The 26124-nt window shown below is 34.3% G+C and overlaps 1 protein-coding gene and 1 long non-coding RNA gene across 2 annotated transcripts; one reads left to right on the top strand and one right to left on the bottom strand.

The window, feature by feature from the left end:
- Positions 1-104: 104 nt before the first annotated feature.
- On the bottom strand, positions 105-13069 carry LOC137404508 (monocarboxylate transporter 4-like). Its single transcript, XM_068090735.1, has 6 exons — positions 12717-13069; positions 8134-8301; positions 7476-7619; positions 3941-4744; positions 1657-1782; positions 105-617 (listed from the first exon to the last, which is right to left on the bottom strand). Exons 1-6 carry the CDS (start codon positions 12865-12867, stop codon positions 448-450), a joined length of 1563 nt encoding a protein of 520 aa, XP_067946836.1. The 5' UTR covers positions 12868-13069; the 3' UTR covers positions 105-447.
- Positions 13070-25391: 12322 nt separating this feature from the next.
- Positions 25392-25853, top strand: LOC137404536 (uncharacterized). Its single transcript, XR_010979698.1, has 3 exons — positions 25392-25447; positions 25561-25652; positions 25785-25853. It is a non-coding gene; the product is annotated as an uncharacterized lncRNA (long non-coding RNA).
- Positions 25854-26124: the final 271 nt, after the last annotated feature.

Raw genomic sequence — 26124 nt, 5'->3', positions numbered from 1 at the left:
AAATTACCTATCAGAGAGTGTAACAAGCATCACAATACAGTTTGTAAAAGGGAAAACTCTTCCTGTTGGCTGTTTTTAGGGAACAGCAGGCCTTGTTTAGTTATTTAAAGTAATAGTATATCACACATTCAGAGTAAAGATGTTATAAAAGCAAATACTCATCAAATAAAATGGCTGTCAATATAAATGTACCCGTCATACGCAAATATAAAATGCTTTTTAAAAGATGGCTTCAAATATTCCCATAAGATTTTATAAAAAATTTCTTTCGACCTTATTTCTAGAAACAAAGTAAAACTGAGCCTGGACATCAGATATCTCTTATTGGTGCTCCGTTTGCATGTCTCCTTTTTGTTGCTTTTTAACCAGTAACTGGCCTAGATTTGGTTCTCTTTATGAGAATGGAAGATACTCTTAACCTGCCCAATAACTTACAGCCCACTGAGCTTAATGAGTGTCTATTGTTAGTGAGTCATCTTTAGCTTTTTGGTAACCTGGGCTCTTCTGCTTTGCCATAACGCAAAGAGCGGGCATCACTACTAGTCCACTTGCTATCAGCACTGATCCACAAATGGCAAACACTACGTCGTAACTGCTTGTCTTGTCAAATATCCAGCCTGCAAATACCGTAGCACCTGTTTGGTACTTCCAGTCATTGCGCCAAGCTTACATTAGAAAACTAATATGGCAGCATTTCTAAACCACTCCAGAGTGGCTTAATCAATCTTTTTACATAGTTGCTGACTTAACTACTCCAGCAGGTGCTGTTAACTGGTCACATCCATACACAACATTTTTGAGAAAAAAAACTTATTAAATTGGCATCAACGGAGAAGCTTGTTTAAAATTTCTTACTATATTACAACTTATATATATATTCACTATAATATTCACTATATTACAACTTATTACATTCATTTTAGTATTTACTAAGAACGGGAGAACTTATTGAGAGACTTAAAAAAACCCGCTTTGTCCTAGCCACCATTATGTAACCCTTTATTTCATTAACAAATAACAACTTTTAAGGTCAGTGATTGGTAAAAACAAGAATTCAGTAAGGAAAATCAATACTTCTGTCATGTAATATTACGGTCTCACAAAATTCAGAGACGCCTTTACGAACTTCTTCAAAACAATTATATTATTTTATTGGTTAGTAAATGCTGTAAGCTGTCGATGTACTTGAGATACTGATATCACCCTGCTTTATGAAATATGGAATATTCCAGTCTGTTGAACTGAGACGGGTAAATAGACGGAGAAGACAACTCTTTATTTCACTTGCGATAACTCATTTTACAGGTTTTTTCAAACAGCATTCTGATTCGCTATTTATTAATATAAATGGTATCAGTCTATAGGGGTTGTTGACGAATATCACTTTCTTTTCCTGACTTTATAAAACAAAAGAAAAATATTTGAAACGGAATCATTGCATCAGAGTCTACAAGCTATATGTGAAGTTGTCAATAGAGTTTAAACTAAAATAACTGATGTACAGTTACTTATCAATGAGAGGGAGTTATTCAGTAGGATTCGATCATTCATAGTTAAGTTTACACAGTTATTTATATTTAGTGAATATGAATCGAGAGTTCTGAGATACTTTTGTAGGTTAGTTGTGGGATGATGATATAGTAATTTATAACTTACCTGCTGAAGCTGGTCCAAGGAAAACTGTAAAGCCAGCAGCAAACATAATCATTCCAAAGCCAGTACAAATTTTTTCGCTGCCGATTATATCTGTCAGCACTGTGCATTTCATGCTGATTGTGCAACCTGCATAGAGTGGAAATCAAGCCTCCAAGTAACAAACAATAAATATCTCTAGTTCTCGTGTTGTTAAGAAATAATTCAACAAGGGAAGATAACTCTTTTAGTAAGAAAAAGTTTTGAACAGATATTGGAATGTGATTAGCAAAGTGTAGCCCAATAATTGGCTTAATCACAGTATGTTAAATAGAATTTAATATGTAATGAAACAGTAGTGATAAATCCCTACTTTTCATAGTTTGAAATCCAATTATAGGCTAAGTGGATTACTATGCTAGCAATGACATATATATCAATGATTAAAGTAACAATTTGTAGTAAGTAACAGAGTCAGCCGCTAATTATGAAAAACTAAACAAGCACCAGATGAGGCCTTTGAACAAGGAGTTGTCCAACCACAATAACGGCCTCTTTCCCACTCATTCAAATAAGGAGCTTATTTGTCAAATGGTTTTGGAATCCCGGCTACAAACTTGTACAAAAAGCATTCAAATCATGGCATTATATAACTTGTATATAAAAATATAATGTTAATAAAGTAAACCCAGTTTTCTATTGCTGCTTTACCTTACATGATGGTGTTTTTCAAGCTATGGCCAAATATGTTTTTGCATTCACAAAATCACCTACCATTTCAACTAGTTATTCTATGACGTTTACGTAGCCCTGTTTATGACAATTGAGCAATGACTTGGCAGCAAGCCAACCTTGAGTACAGCATTCAAAAAATTACTGTCATTTTGCTGTTTGAACTTCAAATTTCTTTTATCCCTACTTAAAAACAACTGCGCTGACCCAATGAGTTATTTATCATTTTATCATGTAACAATTTTATGAGATTCACATGAATTCCAGTATGAATCACATGGCTCTGACAACTCCTTTTCTCCTTTATTTCACAAAGAGTCATCATGACTCCAGATCTATATATAAAACTACCGGGTAAAGTAGTAGTAGATATTGTCTAATAGACGAAGTGACAGGGTAAAACAACTTACAAACTAACTATAGAACTCTTACTAATCGACAGCTCTTGTAGTTATTGTGTTGAGGCTGACAGCCATTTAAAAACAGTAAATAATACTACTAATAAGTTATACCATACCAATGATAATTCTATAAGAAGAAAAAGCAAAAAAATAAATATAATTGAACTCAACAGTAACTATTTGATTCTAATAAACATATAGTTTATATGTTGAAACAACAATTACATTATTATTACACTGTATGTATAATACAAGTTGGATAAATTAGAGAAATTAAATACAGTATATATAATATGATAGCCTTAATATTAATTATTATAAAATTACTAAGCTTTTGGAAAGAGGCAGTACTTGAAGGATAAGCGCTTATCCAATCTTTAAGTTGTAGAAAATTGTATAATTTTTTGAAAGCTAAATATTATTACGAAGTATTATAATTATTTTAATGCTTTATTTAAAAATATAAAGTTAGTATTCCTTAATAAGACCATTTATTTTGGCCGTTATTTGAAATTACAGTCTACCACCACATAGCATGATAATAAAGTTTTATCACCTTCTGTCAAAGGTGTTTTGTTACTTCCTGTCAAAAGTGTTTTAACACTTCCTGCCGAAGGTGCTTCAATACTTCCTTTCAAAGGTGACTTACTACTCCCTGTCAAAAGTTTTTTATCATTTCCTGTCAAAGGTATTTTATTACTTCCTGTCAAAGGTGATTTATTACTTCCTGTCAAAGGTGTTTTTATTACTTCCTGTCAAAGATATTTTATTACTTTCTGTCACAGGCAATTTATTACTTCCTGTCAAAATTGTTTTATCATTCCCTGTCAAAGGTATTTTATTACTTCCTGTCAAAGGTGATTTATTACTTCCTGTCAAAGGTGTCTTTATTACTTCCTGTCAAAGATATTTTATTACTTTCTGCCACAGGTGATTTATTACTTCCTGTCAAACGTTTTATTACTTCCTGTCAAATGTGTTTTATTGCTTCCTGTCAAATGTTTTATTACTTCCTGTCAAATGCTTTATTACTTCCTGTTAAATGTGTTTTGTGGCTCCTGGTCAAAGGTGTTTTATTACTACCTGTCAAATGTATTCTATGGTTTCCTGTCAAAGGAAGACAAATGAAAACTAAAAATATCTGTAGCATTGTGTAGTCTTCTAATTAAACTCACCATAAAACAGGCCAAAGAATCCACAATAGAGCATCTGGTGATAGAATAATGGTCCAAAGTTGTAAGAGGTCACAACTCCTGCACTGATTGCCATGATCCCATAGAGGTAACACCTTCGTCGTTTCACCATTGGTAGGTCAGCAAGGAATCCCAGCAATAAACGTCCCACTATATTTGTCACCCCGAATGTTGACATCAAAAACCCGGTTTCTTCATTTCGTATCCCAAAATGCAATGCTCTGCTGACTATAAACATTCCAGGAATATATCCCACGAGCTGCCTCATGACAGTTCCTGTAAGATACAGCATGAACGCTCCATCCTTCACCAACTTCATGTCAAATGAAGCTTTTGCAATCTCTTTTAAAATATGCAAGAATTTTTCACAGCATTTTTTATCTTGTGCAGCTGCAAAGAACTCCTCGTATTGGCGCATATTGGCGACGTACATGCTGCTCTGGTCTGTGATTGTCAGAAGGAACGTCTGCGTGTGGGTGAGCTGAACAAGAGACGCTATACTTAGCAGTCGACGTTGACCCTTTGCTCTAGCTCGGCTGCGGGGGTCATTAGAATTGGGAATCACTAGGGCACCAAACACGATGCCATGAAGCATAATGCCTGCTAATATAACACAAGCGCCAGATAGCCCAAATGCTTCGAGTAAGTATGTAGCGAGAGGTGGGAAAATGAAGAACCCGAATCCTGAACCAGTAGTAGCGATGCCATTTGCTAATCCACGTCGTTTGTCAAAATAAAAGCTGATAGTCACAGCTGCTGTCTGACTGAGCATGCTCATTCCAATGCCTAAAATAGAGAGCACAACTCCGGCATCAATCAAGTGATCAGTAAGTCCATGATATGAATAAAATAAATTATCCAATTATCTTTGTTTCACAGAAACTTAGTGTTCTTTTATTTGCAAGAAATCAGGCATATTAAGGGTTGTGAAAAAACCTTTACAGTCAACACCTAAAATGTACCTAGTTGGGTTATTTATAGATATAAATCCTAAATTCATTTACATAGATTGAACCATTGTAGAGTTTATAGATTTTAAGATAAACAACTTTAAAATATTTACAGTTTCATAATTTCAAGATAATTTCAATGTAAAAAGTGACTAGCAACTAGCATTAACAGTAAATAAAAAGAGAAAAAGAAAGTGTAAAGTTCCAACTACTAAAATGCATGATGGTCTTTGACATGCCTGGCAGGTATCTGTGTCAACTCGTAACAGGCCATGGGTGGCAGTTGGACCTCACACAGGAGGTAAACATATTGTCACGCTGTTTGTAATTGGGTGGAGCCTTGTAATAGGCCTATTCTAAAGCCCTTGTAGTATGAAGTTCAAACATTAGCTGTTCTCCCTTGTTTGCTGATGCGTGATAGTTGCTAGGACAATTATACACAATCTATTTACCTTTGTTCACCATCCTTTAATACTGCAGCCAAATTGGAAACGGATTAGCCCAAACTTCCTACGATTGAGCCAATAGCTTCTGTAGAGGCAAATGGTTAAAAGTTCATATATTTGGTCTCTGTATGTACACAGACAGCAACCAGCTGATATGGCCAAACGGTTGGCATGCTGATGCGTAGATGAGCTGATTGGAATTCAAATATCAAACAATGCCAAGTGTTGGCCTTCTGTAACTAACAACAGGATAGCGGATACTGGCAGCCTGGTACATGTTGATCAGTAGCCTTTAATATTCTTAATCTATGTATAGAAATCTCAAAGTTTGTCATCTGTTCAAATGTCTTCCTGTCCAGCTATAGCTATTAAAATCTTGGAATGAAAAATCTGTAGCGCAAAAGATTTGATCTCAGAACCTCCCATTCCCCAGACGATATGCTAAACCATTGAGCTACGCGAGATTGATGGATTCATCGGGCGATATATGTTGTTATGCGGCATACCGCACTGCGTTATGGCACAACGTCATTTTATGCTTGTTCTCACGGCTCTTATTAGTAAGTTTAGCAATACTAGCTTACACAAATTAGCCATTAGCAATGTGCCGGGCAACTACATTACCTCTTACTGTTTATAAGCTGATTTTTAACACCCGTGCAACGCCGGGCATTCGGCTGGTAAAGCTATAATAAAAGCTGTTTGATTATAAAAACATGAGCCATTCAGGATTCGAACTCAAACATTCAGCGTAGCAGCTAAGCACACTACCAACTGCACCACTTAACCAACTTGATCTATTTCCGAATAATAATGCATAGATTTATTACACATGATGATCACTGACAGGCTGCCAGTGTACTAGTTGCTAATAAAGGGAAATGCAGACACGTGGGCTGGTAGTCTTGACTGCTACTGAATGTAGCCCTATAGAGTGTTTTTTGCAGGAACCGCTAATTAAAGACTACAGACAAGAGGTCAAACCATTGCTTAGGAGAAATGAGTGAAAAGATACTTTTGTTATCTTATGTCTAAAATTTAGTAAAAAAAAACACATCAGTCAATATAAAATTGGTAGAAATAAATACAAATTGTTACAAAAGTCTAATTTAAAACTTTGGCTGCTGAATTTAACATCTTGAAAATGAAGTCCTATATATTTTGAAATTCCAGTTCTTGATTTACTATTTATTTATAATAGTTACATATAATACAAGTAGAACAAGGTATAAATACACAGAATCTCAAACTATGGAATGAAAGTAGCTAGGCTTAATGTTATAAGTGTTGTATATGTTCGCAATCTGGGAGCAATAAATAAGGCAGTTGGTAAGCTGCTAAGCTGATAAGCTGCCCGAACCCTCTGATGGTAAAATCAGCAAATTACCATGGACCATCATTATGCCCAACAACAGAAAATCCAACAGAATGGCCTCTGGCAACAACTGCCATGATGCTTTTCTTGTTACAACTGTCCGGATTCAGAATGAGAGCCGTAGTTATACATTTGCATATTATAGGTACAGGTACCCTGGCAGTACTGTGTACCATGAGATATAGTCAAGTGTGATTACTGTATGTGCAATTATTCTGCAATCGACTATCAGATGGTAGCATGCTAAGCAGCTATGCTGAAAGCTGTGTGTTCAAATCCTGTACGATGCCAATTTTTTTCCTAACCTCAAACAGATGGATAACAGACAGACTGACCCTGCTTTTATTATAGTAAGAATTTGAGAATGATTTCAGGTGATGAAAATGCAGCTTAAGCCAAAAATGAATGCCAGAGCGTATCTGTTGTACTGTTGCGATTGTGAATGGGAGAGTTTTAGAGTGCATGTCATAGCAGATGAGTAATAATACATCCTGCTGCACAACCTAAGCTAGCTTGTTGCATATTAGTAACTACTGCTCGAGTTTAAATAGATTATGATTAATATTTTAATTAGTAATAAAATAGTATTTAAATTTCTAAAAAAAGTATCTTGATTATGCCGGTATTCACAAACAATATATAATCTCTACTACTTTGTGTTAATCTACAATCGATAGATAATTGTTTTCTAAGTCAGTAAACATGGTGTGTGTAACTGTCATCTTATAAGACCTGAGGCTACGTACCTGTTAAAGCACCCATGGTGAGGTAGAGTAGATTAATATCTGACACGAATCCACTGGCAAGAGTGCCGAGGGCCATGAGACCCGCCCCTACCATCATCACCGCTCTAACTCCATAGTTTATAATCATGGCGCTGGCCAGAGGACCTGTTTAATCAAAAAATATCCTAATATTAGTACATAACTTCTCAAAATATTTTTCTAGTGAATATCTGTTTGCAAAACCGGTAAAGATATTAGTCAGGCCTTCTTATAGCGTGCTAACAGAATAAAAGTTTTAACTGGAATCAATTTTTTGGTGCAATACCGTCTCTCAACTTGTTGTTGGCCACTCCAGATACCATGTGTAATGTATTACTGATAGCAAAAACCACAGACAGAATACAGCAATTGATAATGTGATAAAAATTGGAAAATTTAAATATGAAGCTACATGATTGGTTGAAAAAAATCAACAATTAAGCGTGTTCTGGTTTTCTTAGCAGATAAAGTAAAGTAACTTTTCTACTAGTTAGTAGCTACTGGCTAGTGCTAAAACAGAGAACGGTTAAAATCTGACACTTGCCACAAGGTGCTAGCTACTAGTGGCAAGCGTCAGAGAGTGTTAAATTAAAAGTTGTGACAGTGTATCACAGGTTGAAAAAGGCAAGACCACACTTACTAAACAGCGCTTGTAAACACAGCTGTAGTGAGAGTATGTAAGACGCTTGCAGACTCGTAGCTTCAAATTTATCAATGATGTAAACATAGAGTGTACCAAAGGAGCACAGAGTTCCATCGACTAAGAGATTCTGGAAGAAACAGCTGCTGACAATCACCCATCTCCATGCTATAACACATCAATAATAATGATAACAAAGATACTAACACAACACTAATAATATAATAACAACAATGTATCACATCAATGATAATAATTGTAATAATATAATAACACAAAAATAATAAATTACACTAATAATGAAATGAGATAAATGGTAAAATTACAGTTAAACTTATAAGCTGCTTCTATCTGTAAATATTGCGGAGGCCAAAGCACCTTTACCGTGTTTGTGTCACTACAACATAATATGTAATTTAAAACTATATTTTAGAACCATAAATTTTAAAAACATATAAACTTTAAAACCATATAAAGTGTTACCTCAAAAACCAAAAAGTGGTATTTGGTCAGTGACTTTTTGACGTCGCAATTTCGATCATATTTCACCCCTTATCTCTAAATCGTGGCATTTTGGAGGAACTTTGGAATACACCATTAGCTATCACCATAACTTGGAGAAGCTAGATTGTTCACTATTCGTGCCATTCATTCATGAATGTAATGTAATCTAGCTTCTCCAAGTCAGCATTCTAGCTGCTGAGCTAGCTATCTTCCAAAGTGTCAGAAGGGAATAGATAGATAAAAGAATAGATAAAAGATTCTAGTTATTTTTGCTCTACTTGTTATTCTGATCTGATGTTATCTTGAAATTGTATTTTAATTATCGTAAATGCATTGAACCAAAATGGCCGACAGTAAAAGTTATAATTAGCCAACTAGAACATACTATAATCCAAACCTGGTGTCATGTAGTCTCTTTGTTTGATAGAAATTGTCATCATCACATAAAATAACCAGACAGCTATTATATACAGTTATTATTAAATATAAACAGATTACAGGAGTAACTCTATGAAAAATACAAAATGCTAAAACACTCTCTAGTTTAGGCGTGTTTAAATAATTACTCAAAAGATAATGAAAGTCTCTGTGTTACTTCTGCAAACTTCAATAGAAAATAATTCTTTCATCTTTCTGTTTACCATCTAGTGTCATAACAAACTAAGAGGAGCACCCACGGAGCTTTCTTATCTTGTAATCCGGTCAAAACATAAAGATACACCAAGACTGCACCTACCGTTTGATGAACTACAGGAAATTTGAAGGTCGTATAAACATAAGAATAACATAACTTTAAACCACATCAAAGTTTGTCATAATACCTATGAACAGCGACAACTCCATTGGGCTTCTAGTTCTATTCTGCTAAACTCATTTTGATAAATAAGAAAAGACTATTGAAGTCAGCACTTATGAAGATCCTTTTGGTAGCTTTATTTGCAGTATTAAACAGATCCTATGACATACTCAATGCTTACGTATGCAAACAGGTGACCTACAAGTCTTCAAAGACTGAGTGATGGTTTTACTGCTAGTTGCACTCAAGGTTTATCTATTGTATAAATCTCCAAACAACAGTTTAACTATTTGGTCACTGAACTAAATGACGCCCATATGGCTTGTCATTTACGCTGCTCACTTATAAACATCAGAGTACTGCTAGTACTGATATCAGGAGATGATACAAAATTCTAATAAATAATAATAAAGCAAATCTACCTTCACAAAAATAAATTGTTTAGCTATACAAATTTGGCTAAAAATCTCATCTTTGTTGTCAAAAACTACATTAAAATGACTGCAAGACAAGTGTTTTTACATAAAAAAATCCTGCCTTCCTTTACAGTTCATTATAGACAAACTAGAAACTTTAGATACAGTTGAATTATAGACAGATTAGAGACAGATTATAGAATGATTATAGACAGATTAGAGACTGATTATAAACTGATTAGAGACTGATTATAGACCTATTAGAGACAGATTATAGACAGATTAGAGACAGATTATAGACATATTAGAGACAGATTATAAACAGATTAGAGACTGATTATAGACTGATTATAGACAGATTATAGACAGATTATAGACTGATTAAATATAAATATCTGTTGAGGTATTCTAATCAAATTATACGCTCATATAGCCTTTCATAGGAACATCTACTATTTTGCACTGAAAATAGTAATCATATAGTGGCCATGGATGAACACAATGAGATTACTTAAATGATGCTCTCAAAAAGATATCTTATATATAAATAAATGTAATGAAATGTATATATAAACGTATATAAATGTCTTTGTGCGGAAAACTTATTTAGAAACTTATACGTGGAAGTGTGCGTATAAAAAATGTTACTGTTGCAGCAGAAGCTCGTAGTATTCAAAGATTTGATGGACAGGTAATAAAAAAGTCTTTGTAAAAGATCTTATTTTTATTTAACATACACAACATTTACCATTCTAACTTTTAAACGTCATATCATGGGAAAAGTGTTTTTGTGCAGCTCAAATAAATTAGGAGAACAAATAAACAATGAGTGCATGGAAAATATGTGTATAAAAAAGAATACTGTTGCAACAGAAGCTCTCTGAATTCAAAGTTTGATTAACGGTACTGGTACCTCTCGATACTGGTACAAAACGTAAAAGTGAGATATCGAACTTTCTTTGTCTGATACTTTGTCTGACCGAATGAAGAGAGTGTACAGGTGATTCCTACTCTAGATAATACAACTGTCCACGCGAAAAGTATTTAGCTTCTACAGATTTACCGAAGTCGGAAATATGAGTGTAACGGCACATTTGAAATTTAAACGGCACATTTGAAAATTACAAATTAAAAAAATTGGTAATAGTAAGAATATAGCTTTTAAAAAATTCAACAAAATAACAAATGCGAAAGGTAATACAAAATAATAATTAAAAGTGCACGTTTAGTGTGTGCAACCGCGAAAGGATATACAGCATATGGCCAACAGCCAGTATATGGCCAATACATGTAAAAGCGATGAGAATGGTAAGAACAGCTTCGCATAGTAGTTATGCACCCTCGTTTTTAGACATGCGATTTAAATGCCGTGAGTTCAAATCCAGTACAACAGTAATTTTTCGTTGCTAAAACTTTATCACTTTAACTAGACAGACGACTGACAGACAAACACTGAGATTTATATCTATATATACAGTGAAACATGGATAACTCGCCCTCGGATATATCGAACACATGGTTAACTCGAATAGATTTGCTTGGTCCGTTCCCACGCAATGATAAATGGCTCTATATAACTCGAACTCAACACTGTTAATTCGAACTGTTTTTTGCCCAACGGCTACCGAAACGGTTGCTATCGCTTTAAAAAATCACTTTATTCCAAGCCATAGAGGTAAACCTCAACTTTTCATAATTCATAAGCGTCGTTATTACCACCATCGGCAAAATATTTTTGTCAACGACTTTTCTAAAGGTTTGGTGAACTTTGATTTATACCAAACATCCGCGTAGCGATCGCCTTTCGGAAGCGAGATAAAGTGAGGTAATCTTTGCATAAACTTCAAGAAAAATCGGCAAAATTGATCTTGGGTAAAACGCTCAAAAGAAAAAGATGTCTTTTCTTTTGAGCATTTCAACAACGATCAAGTTTTGCCAATGTCAATCTAAAAAACGTCCTGGCAATAACATCACCTCAAACAACGAACCAATCTCAAGTAATAGAAAAATCTCTATACTTTTTGATAAAAACGTTTTAAACTTTACATTGGAAGCATTTAATTTGAAACAAGCCATTTGTGCTTTTGATTTATATTATAGTTTGTATATGTACATGTATCTACTAATAAATAAGTAAATACATAGACTTGTGACAGTGCTCTGATAACTTGAACGCTCTGATAATTCGAACACTTTCGCTCAGTCTCTTGACGTTTGAGTTATCCGAGTTTCACTGTATATATATATATATACAGTATATATATAATTTTGAAGAGTCATGAATATTAATACTTGCAATATGTAATCAAATGTGCAATAATATCATATGCAATAAAGGTGTACATGGCTTTTGAGATTTCTCTAAGTGAACTTATTTGACTCATGTAAGACATGTTAACCCAGAGTATAGTCCTACATGTTAACATAGAGTACACTCTTACATGTTAACACAGAGTAGCTCCTTACATGTTAACACAAAATGGAACCCTACATATTAACACAAAGTATAGTTCTACATGTTAACACAAACTATGACCCTACATATTAACACAAAGTCTAACCCTACATGTTAAAAGAAAGCATAACCCTATATGTTAACACAAAGTATAACCCTGCATGTTAACACAAAGTCTAATCCTACATGTTAACACAAAGTATACCTTTACCGCAAATTATACCGCAAAGTATACTCCTACATGTTAACAAAGACTGTGCTTACAATACAGGATAACACAAAAATGTAGGTTAACATAGAAAGTCACAGGTAACTTAATGAATAAATGAATAAACAAATATTATTGAATGAACGCAATAGCTTGCGCTGCCAGTCAGCGCTGCCAAACAGTCTTGTTAAAAAATTCACCAACCTCCTTGTTCTACAGATTTTATAGTCTCCTCTGTGTTGGCATCATCTTTCGTAAATGTTTCAGAAGCCGCTTTATGTAAACTACCATTAAGGTTAGTATTAGAATCGCTACTCTGTAAATCATCGAGCTCTTGTTCATCGTTGTTCGACATTTTGGAAGCACCGTTAGATGTTGAGTCTCTTGTTTTGTACCTTGATAGTAAATATACATGCTGTATCGTAGCATGAGCCTGTCATAACAGCGTTACGTCTCCGTCTCCGTCAGCCTCTGATTCATATGTGATTGTCTGGCATCCTTACCTCTCTCCTACTCTCTTCTTGTAAAGATATACATCGAGTTTTCTGTTTGTTATCAAACAGTCTTCACCCTGTCTACTGACCGTTTATGACGTATCCGTTGTCTATCCTTGATTTGATTGGAGGAAAATAACCTAACATAGTTAACTTGTCAGACTTAACTTGTTTGAGTCATTGCTTTTACTCCAATCTAGAGGATCTGATATTGAATTGACTATAAACAAAACACAGGTCAGCATAACAAGTGTAAAATGACATAACCATACAGGTAACAGAATATTTATACTCATATACTGTATTGAAAGGAATGTGTTAGGTCACAGAAGTTAATAGCAACTGGCACAGAAATTAATGATCAAGCGTAGTCAGTGATTGGTAGATTAATGAGAGAATTATCACTCATTATCACTCATTATGAGCTGTCACTCATAAATAGCAAACGAAATAATAGGTGATGATAATGATAATAGGTGATAAACTTGGCATTGAACAGCAACAACTATTGTTAATATTGATATCATACGCTCAAGACTAAACCAACTTTTCACAACTCTCATATGCATCAATCCAAAAATATTTTTTTTAGGTAAAAACAATAAAAATGCTGGTCAAGTCTATGAATATCGGTAAAAAGCATGCAATGTGTATAGTGAATGTTACTTATGCTTTCGTCCTTTTTAATTTATAAACTTTTACACTGTGTAGACCTACATAATAAATTGGTCGAGTGTTTGTTGCTGTGGTCTCTACAACGATCGCCTTCCCTTCCATTTGTCGTTCTACTTCAGTATTAAAAATGACGAACAATAAATATTGGCAATATAATAATCTTTCATCGGAATTATTTGAAAAACCACTTGAAGGTTTAAGAGAGACCAAATCTTCAGGATGTGTCATACAGATGTGCTTTGCTAGCTCACCATTTAGAAATGCCATTATTATGTGTATTGTATAAGATTATATTTTTACTAAAACGTAAAGGAGAAGTGCTTGAAAGGCTGTTTTGTGCGCCAGTAGATAATTTCCCATCAGAGCCACAACCTTATTGTTCAGTAAAAACCTGAGTCATCAACCAAGTCTTACAGCAATCAACTGAGCTACCGGACTTGAACTTAATCACCAACTTGTGGCTGATGAAATAGAAGTAACTAAACTAGATACTAGACATTGGTAAATGAGAAGACAACTCCATAGTTAGTGTGTTTTTAATAATTGATGTTGGTCAGTTGAACGGCGTTTTCCTTCGACGCTGCTCCCCCCCACAGCTTGATGATGTTTGTAAAACCAGAATTAAAAAGTGAGAAAACAAAAGACAGACAAAAGATGGAAATATATAAACTTACCTATTAGTTAAAATTGTTGTTGAGAATTGCAAGTGCATAATGTATGTTGCATATTACATATTTGGAGCACTGATTGTGGCTACATCTAAATTACAATATGTTCACTTGTTTCCTAACTAAGCCACAACAACATCAAAAGGTAACAGTTCAATACAAATTTTGTAGCGCCTCTTATAACACAAGCTTTCATATTTAAGAAGGTGACATTGTTATTAATTTACTACAACGTGACCTATATTTTGGAGATGGAGGTTTAATCATGTCATCCATATTTTATTAGGCAAAAAGTATCATAGCCCATTTACAGTTTTAGTATTTGTTTTTTTTACATTAAAACAGAACCGCTAGCACATTCAACATCTTGAATGAAGATTATATGGAAATTGATGCATGGATCGGATTTCTCACAAGATTGAAAGCATTATTTCTAAGACAACGATAAAGAGAAAAAATGGACTAAGCTAGCATGATATAGCTTTTCTGTTCATCCTTTTAGACTCAAATGAAAATTTCTTTTACTACATTTTACTTATTAAATATTCCCCCTCATTAATCAACATCAACATGGAAGTTGTGTAGACCCCGTTTAATATTTGTACATTTGCAATGAGATTTAAGAGTTGTCTTTGCTTCAATGGTATTCTGTTGTCTACTGTAAGTTGTCTGCTTTTGGGTTGGTTGATCAGGTTGGGTAATATTATGACGGAAAAGAATTAGAGGGCTAAATAAAGCTTCTATGTGAAAGGTTTTAGTAGAGATAATAAAAATAGTAAATCAAAAACTGAGCTGATGGAAAAGGTTGCCCAGAACCAGCGGTTCAATCAAGATGCTTGACTAAATTCATCAGAGTTTTTCAAAGTGATTTAGAAATATTTTATATAAAACAGACTGATCTCTGCATATTTTAAAGCAGCTAATGCACAGAGACAGCATCCGTTGTGACAAATAGCATCGCAGTATCCACATCCCTTTTTAAACCAAATCAGTTGCAAAACCAAATCATCTATTTGTACCAGATGATATCTAACAAATCCAACCAAAGTTACCCATAATTCATATCCAAAATCACTCAGTAATGCATTTGAAACGTTTGCCAAACTATTAAATACAGAAACATTATATAACAAGTCAATTGGTCAACAAAATAGAAAAGCAATTTTCTCACAAGTTTTCATTTTTCTTGTAATTCGTTGATTGAACAATGATGCTATATGTATTGTACTGGATACAAATAATAATGATAAGTAAATGATCAATGAAGTACTTTTTTCCTTGGGTTATATCTGTAAATGTGTAGAGGTATAGAGGTATCCATAGATGTGTAGAGGTATCCATAGAGGTATATTTCAGGTATTTTGATGCAAGAACAACGGAAAGCAGAACATGAAATATTAAAAATAAACAAAATTATCGCTATTGGCAAAGAGAAAATATTGGGGTGAAATTACGCGGTCAAGATATACATTAGCGAGGCTTGAATATAACACTGTTTGTCAAACACAGGTCATTGCCTTTCCTGAGAGTTAGCTTCTCACGGAATCCTGCAAAGCTCTTGATAGCCTGTGTTCCGCACTCGTTTATCAAGTATAAGCAATGAAGTTACCATTATTCTTGATGAATATTGGGTATAAAAAAGCTAAGGTTAGGGTAACTAGAAAATTGCTTGCTTTTTTATTCTTTATGAAAAGCCGTGGCATTAAAGGAGAGTGAAAGCTTTTATGACACGTGACTCGGCATTTATTTGATGAACACAATAGCTGTAGCTGCGAGTTTTTGTAAGAATTTGCATTGCTATACAGAAAGGTTTGAGTACGTTAAACTGTCACACCAGTTTTCTCAATCTTTTCCATTTATTTTCATTGTTTGTGACCGTTGACAGTTGGATTAAACTATTGAGCGTAAATTTATCTTTTTTGTGGCAAATATTAGTTTGTTAGAAAACATATTGTTCTCACATTGGTCTACACATGGTCTTTGGTTGTTGCACAGCTTGTTCTACTCTTGTACCTACTACAACTAATCACAGGTGTTACTGTGTCATTGACCAAAATACGTAGTACACGAATACAGCCATATTTATATAATCAAACTTGGTAAGATCAGACAACTTGTAATATAACCCACACGGTAGTATTTGCTATTGCAGTAATCCGCTATATCAGTGAGAAGTACACACAAAAATTCACTTCAATATTTCAAATGCTCATTTTATCATTTAGCTGTTGCTATTACATCCTAGAAGCTAAATTTTGCAAAATTTAATCTAGATAAGAAACTTTGCCTTGGGCACATTATAAATCTGTTTTTGCTCAAAGCATTTTACGCTTTTTTATTGAGCAGATGGAAAATACCCTAAAAACAAGCTTATCTAGCCTTTGTACTATTTCATTTTGCTAGCGGGAGGAATTGTATCATATATACTGCTTTTCTACTCCCCTAGATATAACAACCCTAAAATCATTATATTATAATAATAATTCATATCTCATTACTATATGATGACTATGTACATGGCTAATTCTATTATCTTTATCATCATCCGTATATAGAAATGTGAGTGTCTGTCATCCGTATGTCTATTTATAGTGACTAAAACTTTGTCATAAGTTTTAGTTATGAAAATACGCCTCACTGGATTAGAACTCGATACCTCCAGGTCTGAAGACAGGCGATCTAACCCACTACACTATGCTGTCCTTACCATACTATGGAATAATAGTGTACATACATGTATTAGCATGTTTAAGTTCATGATTTCGTGAGAGATTATTACGCTTAGAGCAACAAGCTGGCTTCAGACGAAGGGTACGGCTCTTATTATAGTAAATTACTAGCTTGACTAGCTTAATTTACTAGCTTAAGTTACTGAAATTGATTGGGTAATTATTTTGATTGCCTGTGCAACACCAGGAGTTCAGGTATTTATTATTAAATCAAGTAGCTGTGAATCAAAACTCGGCAAAAATTATCATATAAAAGGCAAAAATGTTCAAATTAGAAAAAAGGTAGGCACATCAAACAGTTCAATTACAAAATGTAACTTTTCTACCGTTACTGTTTGCTACTTAGCTATTGTTCTTTCTCAGCAAAGCAGCAGGAAAATAGCATTGACAGAGCATGGTAATTAACATTCGACCAGTACTTTAATATCAATATGATATTAGTTGAGACATCATAAAGATTCCCTTAGACTTGAAGTGTGTCTCTGTCGAGCCCGGTATGAATCAAGCACTGACGTGAGCCCATCAATTTTTTCTCATTCTCATCGCAAAACTACAGTTTTTTGTTAACTGATTCTGGAACATTCCCTAACTCTGGAGTTCTTCGATTACTCTGCATTTCCCTCTCAATATTTTACTAGAATCTTTAAGATGTCATTATATCATTTTGAAGGTGCAGATCATAGATATCTATGGTGTATATAGTCATGATGCCAGAAACAATACAGATTATACAAAATAAAACAATACTGAAATGCACATCAATCAAATAAAGCATACGATAGTGCATGCATATCGAAAATCTTTACTATGATAAGAGCCATATATGTCTGTTCGCTTGTCCTATGCCATGATAAGAGCATAAGAAAAAACAGTCCGGATATTTGGAGTCAAAGCCAAGCATGCTACTACGGCGCCACTCAACCGCCTTGCCGAATTGAAGAATAATTGTACATATAGTTATTACACCTGATGCTCGCTAATGACGAACGAATGGCCAGAGCACTAGTAGTAGTATGTAGAGAGCAGATCTACACAAAAAAGTGACGGATCCAGCGGGGGGATAGAAAAAGGGGGTTGCGAATTAAATTGGCTAGGGGTGTAGATTGAATTGGGTGGAGTTGAATGAGATGTTGGGGTTTGGGGAGAAATTGTGGTGTAGAGTAGGGGGTTGAATTCGAGGGGGTATGGATCCGCTCCCGGCGTAATCGGCGGATTATCTGTGGATGAGTCATTCGATTAGTGGGGGATGAGTCATCCGATTAAACGTGGATTATCGCGGGATTAGTCGGGGGGATCGTTGCGAATTAGTCGGCCGAATCGTCGCGGATTATCGGTGGATTAGTGGGGGGTGAATATCTGGGACATCAAGGGCTGGTTGGTTTTCCGGAGTGGATCTCGCGGATTATCGAGGAGAGCGAGAGATTACCGGATGAGTGAGGGGGTTAATATCTGGGACACCGAGGGGTTGATTTTCCGGAGATTGTTATATATTTGAAACATTGAATATATATGAGAAAGTGTTTATGTACAAAGTTATTTTTTGAAGATTTGATGATTTTGTAATGTTGAAGCTCTTGAATGGTTAAGAATTTTAAGGAATTTATTTTCGGTTTTTTTTTGTATTTTTTTGTATGTAAGATTGAAATTTGTTGGAGAAATTAATATATTGAATGAAAGATCAGTTTTATTACAAAATTATTCACTTTAAAAGATATATTTATATGTATTATTCATTATTTCCATCATCATTTTGTTTCAATAAAAATAAAATAGTTTATGTTTAACTTGAAATATATGAAAATGTTCAAGTAGATAGGACACAATAAAGATAATATAGTATAAATGAAACATTGAATATATACATAAGAAAATGTTCATGTACAATCTTTATAACGAAGTTTGTATCGAGTTGTTTATCATTCACTCATCGTCATCGGAAATATCTATGATAGCAGATTCCTTTTTGCATTGTGAACTCTCGTAAAATCTGCTTGCTTCTTCATGTCCCATGACTACTACATCGTAGTATTCGCGAGTATTGTGAGATGTTACTAGTCCCTTGTATATAATGATACCCGGATAATTTTCTTTCAACGAAAGGGCATATCTCGAAGGCATCGTTAAAGTTCCTTGAACTTCCTCTCCATCAACTTTGGTTGAAAATGCTACAGTTGGTACCACATTCACCTTGCCTTCAGCATCTTTGTATTCACTTGTTCCAACATTGTGATAGTAGAAAATAGATGGTGCTTTGAACTCCTTGAGATGACGAGTCTCGAAAAGTTGTATAAGTCTTTCAAGTCTCTTCGATCTCAGATTGGCTAGAGTGCGTTTCATGTCCAAGGGAGTTGAGGTTCCTTCTGTTACTCGTCTTAAGTCATGGTAACTTCCCTGTCCATTACTCTTAGGTTTTAATCCAAGATATACCATAATACTTGGATAAGACAGCGATTCATCTAGAAATCGTTTTGGAGCAAATACAGCAGTAGATTTAGTATTCCCATTTTCCACATAGTTGAAGTGAATGATACAGCACGCTCCATGGATCGAATGAGCTTCTTCCGTTTTTGTCACCTCCATAATCATTCCTACTGAAAGGTCTGTCATTTTCTGCAGTGATTTTGCCTCCATTAAAGTATCCTTACTTAATGTTCTTAACTTGTCTGCCACATCTTTTGCCCTTTGCTCCAAATTCGTTTCGATTTGGTTGGATTTCTTCTTCTTCGTTGAAGGAGTCGTGTTAGAAAGAGTTACAGGTAAAATTCTCTTTTTCGTCATCTTCACTGAACTATTCGATCCAGGTTTTATCACTCCAGATTGAGTATTATCCTCCATAGATGTGTAGTGTGTTAATTCTCTGAGTTTGAATGAAGAACTGATATCGTTTTAGTAAAATTCTGCTGGTTATATACAATTCTCCTCATCAAATGATTAATGAGTTTTGATAAATTTAGCTGCATCATCCATAATATCAGAAGACTTTTCGCGAAATTGAAAATCGCGAAATTCAATTTCGCGAAAGTTGACTATATAATATATATGTGTAATTTCACGAAATTCACTTTTCGCGAAATTCAATTTCGCGAAAGTTGACTATATAATATATATAATGTATAATTTCGCGAAATTCACTTTCGCGAAATTCAATTTTGCGAAAGTTGACTATATAATATATAATGTGTAATTTCGCGAAATCCAATTTCGTGAAATTCAATTTCGCGAAAGTTGACTATATAATATATATAATGTGTAATTTCGCAAAATCCTATGATAGCAGATTCCTTTCGCGAAATTAGCAGATATTTCGCAGATCCTTAGCAGATATTTCGCGAAATTGGATTTCGCGAAATTACACATTATATATATATTATATAGTCAACTTTCGCGAAATTGAATTTCGCGAAATTCACTTTTCGCGAAATTCAATTTCGCGAAAGTTGACTATATAATATATATATAATGTGTAATTTCGCGAAATCCAATTTCGCGAAATTCACTTTCGCGAAATTCAATTTTCACGAAAGTTGAGTGAGACAAGATGGATTAGAAGAGATTTATAACTTTTGTCCGGGTTCCACCTCCTTGAACTTGACTAGTATAAATACAGCTAAGTTTGATGGGCTCACCATTATCGAGACTTTTTTCCTGGAGTTATTATACATGAAATTCTCAGATCTTCGAACTATTTCTTTACCTAACTGGATTATATATCTCACAAAAGTTTGGATTAATTCTACAATTTGGATATCTACGTATAATCTTCTCTCAGAACTTTGGATTATATTTCTCCGAACTAACTGGATTATATATCTCACAAAAGTTTGGATTAATTCTACAATTTGGATATCTACGTATAATCTTCTCTCAGAACTTTGGATTATATTTCTCCGAACTAATTGGATTATATATCGCACAAAAGTTTGGATTAATTCTACAATTTGGATATCTATGTATAATCTTCTCTCAGAATTTTGGATTATCTCTGTTTCACTGGATTATATTTCTCCGAACTAACTGGATTATATATCTCACAAAAGTTTGGATTAATTCTACAATTTGGATATCTATGTATAATCTTCTCTCAGAACTTTGGATTATCTCTTTTTCACTGGATTATATATCTCCGAAATTTGAATACATCAAGGAAATGTATCCGGCATCTTCCCATTCAGAAGGAGACTGGAGCAAATCTGATGAGGTGAGTTTATTTACAATAATTGGTGGAAAAAATTTTTAATGAATGAATAAATGTAGAGAGAATAGTAAAATGAGATTTTTAATTCTTGGCAGCTGGAAATCTTCCTCAAAGATGTTCAAGCTTTCACGAGAGCATAATTTAATTTCATCGGAAAATTCTGCTCCTTCCACTTCAATTGATAATAGAGAAAGAAGCAGAAGTAGGGAAAGAAGTGTATCATCCGTTTCAGCTAATAAATATATCTGCTTAGAATGTTCGACTTCATTTAACAAAAAATCAATCCTCAAAAGACATGTTAAACACATTCATCTCCAATCGAATGAAAGTTCAGAATCGTTTACAACATCAACTAATGATTCTTCGGAACAATATCACGAATATGATGATGATGATGATGCCTCGATTATTATACAAGTTTCCAATCCCCCTTTCATTTTCGAAAAAGTAAAGATTGTTTCTCATCATTCTTCATTTCGTTCTGCTTCAACTCAAATTGGAAGAGGAGATCTTAGTCGATCTAAGATAACAGTAACTCCTATTACTCGAAATCTTGCTGATGATGAATCCGATGAATCAGATGTATCAGAAGAAGAAAATACAAATGAAATCGAAGAAAATAGATATTTATCTGATCAACCTACAAATCAAATCGAAAGAAACGAAAATGAAGTGGACGCTGATGATGACAATTTAGTTGGTATTAATGATAGAGTCGAGCCCATCGTTCCTATCGAAAATGAAAGAGAACAAGTTAATCAGGATATCATTCCTGTTAATGATGATGAGGCATGGGATGAGTTAATAAGAAGATATTGGAATGCTATGAAAACAAAAAGACGACGAGGAAGAGTTGTTGAAACGTTAAACGTAAATTTATGGAATGGAAATATTCCTCAAGCAGAACTTCCAACTCCAAACCATTCGGAAAGAATATGGAACGAAATGTTGACAACTTGGAATGGGTTACAAACAAGAGCTAAATTAAATTGTAGTGTGGGATGCATTCTTGAACATAAAGCCTCAGGAGAATTAAGATATTTTCATGCTTCATCGAATAATGCTACAATTTTCAAAAAAGCAAAACTGATTACAACAAGACAGGAACTACAGAATTTTTTTGAAGAATTGACAAGACAAGATCTTGCTGCTATAGCGATTCGAGAACGCCCGAATAACGCTTGGAAATTGAATGTAATTACCAATATTTCATTCTATTTCTATAAATTGATTGGAATGGGGCAAATAGGAGTGGCTTCAGATCTTCCGTCTCACATTCTTAACAATCGACATGTAATCACTATGAGCTGCACTCCTTACACAGACAATCTCTGTTTCTTCAGATGTTTAGCATTGAAGGAGATGTGTGAGTGTTCAAAGCGATGTAGTTGCACCAGACAAAGACCAAAACAGCAATTTGTGAAGATGCTATTTCAAAAGTACTCGAAACACATTTCTTCTCCTTCCTCATCCTCCAAAGATCTGATGAAGAATTTTCCTGGAATTGAGTTAGGAGACTTAATTTCTCTTGAGAAGTGTTTTGACATCCGTATAACCGTATTATCTCTGAATGCTGATGAAACCTCAACAGTCATCTGGACATCGACCCAAAAAGAGGGAAAGGAACTCTTCCTCGATTTGCAGAACTCTCATTTCAGTTTCATCAAGGATGTTAATGCTTATACTAAAGGGTTTAGTTGTCCTTCCTGTGAAGTGAGCTTTACAAAAAGAGGAAATTTCAAGAGACATAAATGTAGTCAAGAAACAGTAACAAACTTCATCTTCGAAGGAGGAAAGTTTAAGGCAACACCTACAATTTTCGAACAACTGAAACGAGAGATAGGAATATCCGTGGCTGAGGAAGATACTTATTATCCTTTTTTAATCACCTATGATATCGAGTGTTATCTTCCAAAATCCGACCTTCCACCAAATTCCAATTCGGTTACATTCACATCGAGACACGAATTGATGAGTATATCAGTTTGTTCAAATGTACCCGGATTTAAGGATCCAAAGTGTTTTGTAAGTGAGGGAGATACTGATTCTTGTATATCTTTTTTTGTTCAGTATATTTCCCAAATTGCTGATGAAGCCCGGGATATCCTTGAAAAAAAACTTTACTACATTAGACAGATGATGAAGGCAAAAGCTGAAAAGCAAGGAAAAGTTGAAGAAAGATTTAAATTCTGCAAATTTTCCAATCCTCGAGTATACCATTCAAGAGAGGGATTTCGTCATTTATTTGAACGTTTCGACAAATTCATCTCATGTGAATTTCGACAAATTCCCGATTCTAGGATTTAATTCACAAAACTACGACCTGAATGTGATGAAAGGACCTCTACTTCGATGTCTTCAAGACACAGAAGATGAAGATTTTGATTTTGTAGTGAAAAGAACAAACAAGATGAGCTGTATTCAATCAAGAAGATTCAAATTCTTGGATATTTCCAACTTCATTGCTCCAGGATTTTCCTATGCAAAGTATCTCAAAGCTTTCAAATGTTCTCAACAAAAAGGATTCTATCCTTATGAATATATGGATGATCTTGAGAAGTTGAAACAACCGTTTCTACCACCTAAAGAATGCTTTTACAGTTCTTTGAGAGATGAACATATTTCGGATGCTGATTATGAAATCTGTTTAAACATTTGGAAACAAGAGAAGATGAAAACGTTAAAAGATTTTCTAGTATGGTACAACAATCTCGATGTAGTACCATTTGTTGAAGCTGTAGAAAAACAAAAAAAAGTTTACAGAACCATGGGAATCGATATGTTGAAAGACGCCATTTCACTTCCTGGATTGGCGGTAAAATGGATGTTGAAACTTTCAGATTCACCTCCTCATCCTATGAGTTCTCATCATCAGACAATCTCATCACATCATTTCAAAACTTGTCAACCTGTCTGTCTGATCAAGGAAAACGATAAAGATATTTACTTTACCATCAAGGACAATATCGTAGGTGGACCTAGCATTATTTTTCACAGACTTCATGAGTCGAAGAAAACACTGACTCGAGAAAGAAAGTTTGGAAAGGAATCCAAACTTTGTGAACTTATTCTAGGAGTTGATGCAAATGCATTATATTTGTGGAGTATGATGCAAGAAATGCCTACTGGAAACCCTAGAATAAGGCGATTCGAAAATGGATTTGCATACACTCATCCTCGAAAAAATAGCAAGGCTGCTCATGGATGGTTACAATTTTTGACTTGGAAGGACAATATTCAAATCTTACATGAAAACAATGATAAAGAATTTAGAATTGGACAACATAATCTTCCTGTTGATGGATATTGTGAAGAATCGAATACAGTGTTTCAATTTCATGGATGTTTCTGGCATGGACATAACTGTAACAAGACCAAAGGAATAAGTATACATCCATATAAGAATCGACCCATGAGTGAAGTTCTGGAGGAAACGAAAAAGAAGGAAGAATATGTTAAAGAACTTGGATATCGTTTAGTAAGAATCTGGGAGTGTGAATGGGACAAGATGATTGAGGATAACACCGAGATTAAGAACTTTATTAGTATCTTCAACGAAGAGTTTTATCCTTCCAATTCCTTTGCCACCGAGGATGAGATTATTCAGCAGATTATAAAAGGGGAGATATATGGATTCATTGAATGCGATATATCTGTTCCTGAAAACTTATACGAAAAGTTTTCAGAAATGAGCCCCATTTTCAAGAATACATCTTTGAATAGAAATCATCTTAGTGAAAGTATGAAAGAATTTGCTGAAAAGGAAGGAATGCTACCTCAAGAACAACGAACTTTGGTGGGGAGTATGTTTGGACAAAAAATTTTACTACTCACCACTTTAGCAAAATGGTATCTTAATCATGGGATGATTATAACCAAAATATATCAACTCATAGAATACACCCCTAGAAGAGTTTTCAAGTCATTTGGAGAATCTGTCTCAAATGCTAGAAGAGCTGGTGACAAAGATCCTGACCAAGAGTTGATAGCCACAACCAATAAACTCATTGGAAATTCATCGTACGGGAAAACAATCACTGAGAAATTAAAACATCGAAATGTCAAGTATATTCAAGGAGATTATGAAGCATCCTTGAGAATACGATCACACAGATTTGAATCTTTGGAGGAAATCGATGATAGCTTCTATGAGTTGACTCAACACAAGTCTTCGGTTAGTAGTATATATTTATTATCTTATTGATATAATTGAATCATAATGAAAAATTTACTTGGAGTAATATATGTAAAGGAATCTAATAAGACTGTATATATATATTTATTCAGATGAAGATGGATATACCTGTACATATCGGATTCTCCATATTACAACTGGCTAAACTTCGGATGTTGGAGTTCTACTATGACTTCATGGATAGGTAAGTAATCTTATTTGTATCTTCTAGAAAAAATATGTATAATGGTAAACATTTGAATGATAAATTTTTGAAATGAGAGTATTATAATACTAAGATAACAAGAATTAAGGATTGAAATTTTTTTTATTTTAGATACTTCGACAGAAAGGACTTCCAGTATGTGGCGATGGATACAGATAGTGCCTACATGGCTCTTTCAGCACCTATGGATAATATCGTTAGAAAAGAGATCGCTGATATATACTACAAAGAATATGGAAAATGGTTTCCTAGGATGTATTGCGAACGACACGCGGATGATTTCCAACTCTGTAAATCTGATCCTACAAAGTTGTGGGAATTACAAAATTGTTGCAAAGAAGTATATCAATATGATATAAGGACTCCTGGTTTATTCAAAGTAGAATTTTCAGGTCATGGAATAGTAGCCTTAAATTCTAAGACTTACTTTTGCTGGAATGATGAAACTCAT

This window comes from Watersipora subatra, chromosome 9 (assembly GCF_963576615.1).
Source record: "Watersipora subatra chromosome 9, tzWatSuba1.1, whole genome shotgun sequence".
Taxonomy (NCBI): domain Eukaryota; kingdom Metazoa; phylum Bryozoa; class Gymnolaemata; order Cheilostomatida; family Watersiporidae; genus Watersipora; species Watersipora subatra.
This window is presented reverse-complemented; position numbering and strand designations above follow the sequence as displayed.